At 37.4% G+C, this 5,902-nt stretch overlaps 1 protein-coding gene across 1 annotated transcript; it reads left to right on the forward strand.

Moving 5' to 3' along the window:
- Positions 1-992: 992 nt before the first annotated feature.
- Positions 993-5,025, forward strand: LOC148204090 (uncharacterized). Its single transcript, XM_088107001.1, has 3 exons — positions 993-1,142; positions 1,525-4,196; positions 4,367-5,025. Exons 2-3 carry the CDS (start codon positions 1,610-1,612, stop codon positions 4,705-4,707), a joined length of 2,928 nt encoding a protein of 975 aa, XP_087963127.1. The 5' UTR covers positions 993-1,142; positions 1,525-1,609; the 3' UTR covers positions 4,708-5,025.
- Positions 5,026-5,902: the final 877 nt, after the last annotated feature.

Genomic DNA, 5,902 nt, shown 5'->3' on the forward strand with positions numbered 1-5,902 from the left:
GTGAGTTGATTACAGTCAACGAAAGAATAAACCATGAATTACCCTCTTTCCTAGATGATCTTCAATCTAATTAAATTGCATAATAATCTCTTACATCTTGAATATTCATCATTTTAATATTTTGTTTCTTATTGATTCCATTTCCGACAACACAATGTTCAAAGCAAAGAAGTGAAGAAGATTGCTGGCATGCATGGACGTGTTGTCCTCGTCTTAGAAATAGAATTGAATCAGTTATTCTGTTCAAATACCCGCTTCTTCTTTGCATGGTTGTTTTGTCCGACAGACGAAAGACTGGAATGAAACATCAAATAGAAACCAAACATATAATGTTCTGACAACATAAAACAAACAAGTGCTGAAGTACCAAGATAGCCAAAACTTTACCAAAAGTAAATTAAACCACTCTGCACCATCCTGCATGTCGTATCTTTGTTCGCGATTCGAACTATAATTACTACAGACGGGCCAGTAAATTTTAATATATATACTTCAAAATCAAAAGCGTACTTTCTCATCGACCAACCGTTAATTAAGCGTATGCTTTTCATCTATGCAAATTATAGATACCGTTTAGTAGAACGTGAAGCTGATATGACGCATGATCATTATTCACCAAATTACATTTATCAACTCTTGTGTGCGCTTTCCACATTTTTAACCTTTTCATTAGTGATTTAAATATAATAATAGCAAGAGTTTGAAGAGTTTGTTTTCAACGGTTACAGAAATTCTTTGTCACTTTCTCAAGTGCTCTGCCAGTGAGTCGGTCAAAAAAGAGCATTTTGGTAACAATCCGACAAAATCAGAGCCTTTTTCCAACATCTGTCCCTGTTTCCCTTTCAACCGTTTGTGTTCAAACGCCAATCTCTAAGAAGTCAAGGGGCAGTTTCGTAGTTAGGAATGAACTCAAGTGCCCACTTCCAGTTCTTGTAGCATTCCATCTATTTAAGCACGCACACACCCTTCTCTCTCACGTCCAACCCATCCTCTTCAAATAGTATTTCCAAGAATATTTCACCATATCCCTCTCTCCCTTTCTTTACTTACTTCAAATCCAATTCTTCTCTATCCTCAATTCATTTTGACTCCGAGCATCATCGTCAGCAGAAACTAAGTACTCCTCCAATAATGATAGTTAGGTACGTAATAATATCTTTTCATTATCTATGCCACTTTTACAAATTCTCTTCCAACTTCATATATATCCTGGCGCATGCATAATGTCCCTTAGCACATGAACTGACTCACATGAAATTAATGGTAGCTAGAAGTCAAACTCATCACTCATAGCCACCTGCAAAAGCTGCATAAGTGTTTTTCATTTTTGTTACCACAAGACATATATTCCTTTGTCTTTTTCCAAAACATACACACATAGAATAAAGAATATTTCATTATACTTTAGTATATGTTTTTTTCTTTCTGCCCATCATTATTCTAATTGACATGCTATTGAACTTTGATCACTGATCACTAATCTAATTATAAAGTTACGTTAATCATGTTATCCACTTTTTACAGCTTGGGATCCGAGGAGATAAATCCAAGGCTGAAGATAGAACACTGAATTGCTTCACAAAAAATAAAACTCATCAGGAAGCTAGACATGGCCAAAGGATCTTCAGAGACAAAATCCATGACATTTATATGCCTCTTCTTGTTCATGCTCAATTTCCACTCATCCCACGGAGATCCAAAAGAGGTTCAGCTTTTATTATCCTTCAAAGCTTCCATCGATGACCCGCTTCACTTTCTCTCCAACTGGGAAACTTCCTCTGCCACTTTATGCAGGTGGCATGGCATCACCTGCGACAACAACGTTAACTCTTCCCACGTTAACGCTGTGATGCTCTCGGGAAAAAACATGACCGGCGAGGTCTCCTCTATTTTTCAACTTCCATACGTCGCAAACATCGACCTTTCCAATAACCAGTTTGTTGGGGAAATCACTTTTAACTACTCTCTCAATTCTCTGTCTCTACTTCGTTACCTTAACCTCAGCAACAACAACTTCACTGGTTCTTTGCCTCAACCATTGTTTTCCGTGCTTTTCTCGAACCTTGAAAGTCTGGATCTCTCCAACAACATGTTTTCAGGGAACATACCTCACCAAATTGGATTGCTTTCCAGCCTAAGGTATCTTGATCTTGGAGGAAACGTTTTGGTAGGAAAGATTCCGAATTCCATCACCAACATGACCACTTTGCAGTACCTTACGTTGGCTTCAAACCAGTTAGTGGATAAGATACCACAAGAAATTGGCCAGATGAAGAGCTTGAAGTGGATTTACTTGGGCTACAACAACCTTTCAGGTGAGATACCAATTAGCATTGGAGAGTTACTCTCTTTGAATCATCTCGACCTTGTCTACAACAACCTCACTGGACCGATTCCTCAATCTCTCGGACACCTCACCGAGCTTCAATATCTCTTTCTTTATCAAAACAAACTGAGTGGTCCAATTCCCCAATCCATTTTCGAACTGAAAAAGCTCATTTCACTCGATCTAAGTGATAACTCTCTTTCGGGTTTGATTTCTGAGCGCGTGGTTCAGCTCCAGAGGCTGGAGATTCTCCACCTTTTCTCAAACAACTTCACTGGGAAGATTCCAAAGGGTGTTGCATTTTTGCCTCGGCTCCAGGTCCTTCAGCTATGGTCAAATGGATTAATAGGTGAGATTCCTGAGGAGCTTGGAAAACATAGCAACCTCACTGTGTTGGACCTCTCCACCAACAACCTCGCTGGGAAGATTCCAGATAACATATGCCACTCAGGTAGTCTTTTCAAGCTGATCCTCTTCTCCAACTATTTCGAAGGAGAAATCCCAAAGAGCTTAACCTCTTGCAGAAGCCTTCGCCGAGTGAGACTGCAAAACAACAAGTTCTCGGGGAAATTACCACCGGAGTTAACCACACTGCCTCAGGTGTACTTCTTGGATATCTCTGGAAACCAACTTTCCGGAAGGATCAATGACAGAAAATGGAACATGCCGTCGCTTCAAATGCTCAGTTTGGCCAACAATAACTTCTCAGGAGAACTCCCTACCTCTTTCGGGACACAAATTCTTGAGGACTTGGACTTATCAAACAACCAATTCTCAGGTTCTATTCCTCTAGATTATAAAAGCTTATCAGAGCTGGTGGAATTGAAGCTCAGCTATAACAAACTCTTCGGTAACATTCCAGAAGAAATTTGCTCGTGCAAGAAGCTTGTGGCCTTAGATTTGAGTCACAACCAGCTCAGTGGTGAAATTCCAATGAAATTCTCGGAGATGCCGGTTCTCGGTCTCCTTGACCTGTCAGAAAACCAATTCTCCGGCGAGATTCCGAAGGATTTGGGGAGCGCCGAGTCTCTCGTTCAGATCAACATTTCACACAACCATTTTCGTGGAAGTTTACCTTCTACCGGTGCTTTCCTCGCCATCAACGCCAGTGCAGTCACCGGCAACAACCTTTGTGACCGTGATGAAGACTCTTCAAGCGGGTTGCCACTGTGCAAAAGCAATAACCAGAACCCAACTTGGCTCTTCATCATGCTGTGTTTTCTACTAACACTGGTTGCGTTCGCAGGAGCTTCTTTACTCGTCTTTTATGTTCACAAGAGAAAGAGCTTCTCGGAAGTGCGAAAAGTGGAAAACCAAGACGGAACCTGGGAAGTGCAGTTATTTTGTGACAAAGCAGCGAAGTTGATGAAGGTAGAAAACGTTTTCTCTACGGTTAAAGAGGGAAGAGTCGTGTCCAAAGGAAGGAACTGGGTTTCCTACGAAGGGAAGTGCATGGAGAATGGCATGCAGTTCACGGTGATGGAAATCAGTGAGTTGAATTCTCTTTCGACGAGTATGTGGGAAGAAACAGTGAAGGGTGGAAAGGTTCGTCACCCCAATATCTTCAATCTTGTTGCGACGTGTAGGTGTGGGAAGAGAGGGTACTTGGTGTACGAACACGAAGAGGGTAAGAAACTAAGCGAGATTGTGAACAGTTTGAGTTGGAAACAGCGTTGCAAGATTGCTGTTGGCGTTGCAAAAGCGATTAAATTCCTGCATTCTCACGCTTCATCCATGGTTTTGGTGGGAGAGGTTGCAAGGGAGATAGTTAGGGTCGACATCAAAGGTGTCCCTCGCCTTAAGGTCACCCCTCCCATAATGACATGTTTGGATGTCAAGGGTATCACTTCTTCGACATACCTTGCCCAAGGTACTATACTAAATCACTATTTTACATATATATACATTCATATTTAGGTATATATATATAGAGAGAGAGAGTTTCATGATAATAATCCACAATGTCTTATGTTATGTCATAAGTTAATGTTTGGTTTCGGATTGTGTGAGTGATGATACTTGAATATTCTACATTTTCAGAGGCAAGAGAAAGGGAAAATGTGACAGAGAAGAGTGAGATATATGGGTTGGGAGTGATGCTGATTGAACTATTGACGGGAAGGAGCGGCATAGACATAGAAGCAGGAAATGGCATGCACAAGACTATTGTGGAGTGGGCCCGATATTGCTACTCTGATTGTCATGTTGACACGTGGATTGATCCTGTGATGAAAGGTGGAGATGCATTGAGGGATGAGAAAGACATGGTTGAGATGATGAATCTAGCGCTGCACTGTACCACAACCGATCCCACTGCAAGGCCATGCGCAAGAGATGTAGTGAAAGCCCTAGAGAGTTTTCAGAGAACTAGTTTTTGTTGAGTTTCAGCGCTGAAAACATGACAACTCAACTCTGTGATTTTCCATATATCTCATGAGCATTCCTCTGACCTATGGTTATAGATTTTATTTACTTGTTTGAGTTTTCACTTTTTGCCTTTTTTTGTTTTAATCCTTAATTTGTTGAAGGTTTGTAGTTTAGCAGAAGTTGTTGAAGAAGAAATGTTTGGTTGATATTATAAGGGCATGCTTGACATAGTGCTGATGAGTGTAAAAGTAAAAGTAAATGTAAATAAATTGAATGTGATTAATAAATTAATCATATGAAAGCAATGCAACATCTTTGTATATTTCCCAACAGCTGGATCTCTCTTTTATTCTTGTAGATGACTTTTCTTCCACTTTTTGTTAACCCGTGAACTGTTTACCACCTGGTTTGCATGATAAATATAGGTTTAGAGTATAGGTTTTTATAAATTAAAATAAACTTATTGTTTATATACTGATTTGTAGAATTTCTTATGAATTTTAATTTTCTGTAAAGCTTTTATAAACTCATGCGAAAAATTATATAATTATTTATCAACAAAGCTATAAATCTCAATAACAGTAAAACCGGTTCATATAAAAGTTTAAATTCGGTAAAGAGCTTCAAAATTATTTTAAAAATTAATTTTAAAAAATAAAATATTAAATAAGGAATAAAGTATCTTACCATATTTTTTTTCTTACAAACATATATTAATCATTTATATTCATTTACAATTGTTATTATGTCTTGATAGATCTTAATATGAATTTGAGTTTTGCTTTATTCTAGATCTGAACATCTTATTTCTCATACGAGTTATTTTATTTTGTTTAAACATAAACTGAAGCGTAAGATATATTTAATGTGATATTTTACGAATACTTTAATTTAAGAAATTATAAAATGATATTTTAATTTAATTTTTAGTGCTATAAAACTATGATGACAGATTTCTTTTATGTTTATAAAGTATTTAATTATTAGTTTAAATTTAATTATGATTGGACCACTAAACCTCTAAACTGTACTTTTATTAGTTCAATGTTAAATCGGATTCTTATTATAACCTTTGGATGGATCAACTAAAAGTTATATTTATATTTAGAAATTATATATTTATAATTTTTTAAGAATTAAATTTTAAATCTAAATTAAATTTATAAAATTAATTTGAAAAATGAAATTTACACTTATTTATATATATTA

The sequence above is a fragment of the Vigna umbellata genome, chromosome 2 (genome assembly GCF_029865625.1).
Source record: "Vigna umbellata cultivar VRB3 chromosome 2, Vumbellata_1.0, whole genome shotgun sequence".
NCBI classification, from domain to species: Eukaryota; Viridiplantae; Streptophyta; class Magnoliopsida; order Fabales; family Fabaceae; genus Vigna; species Vigna umbellata.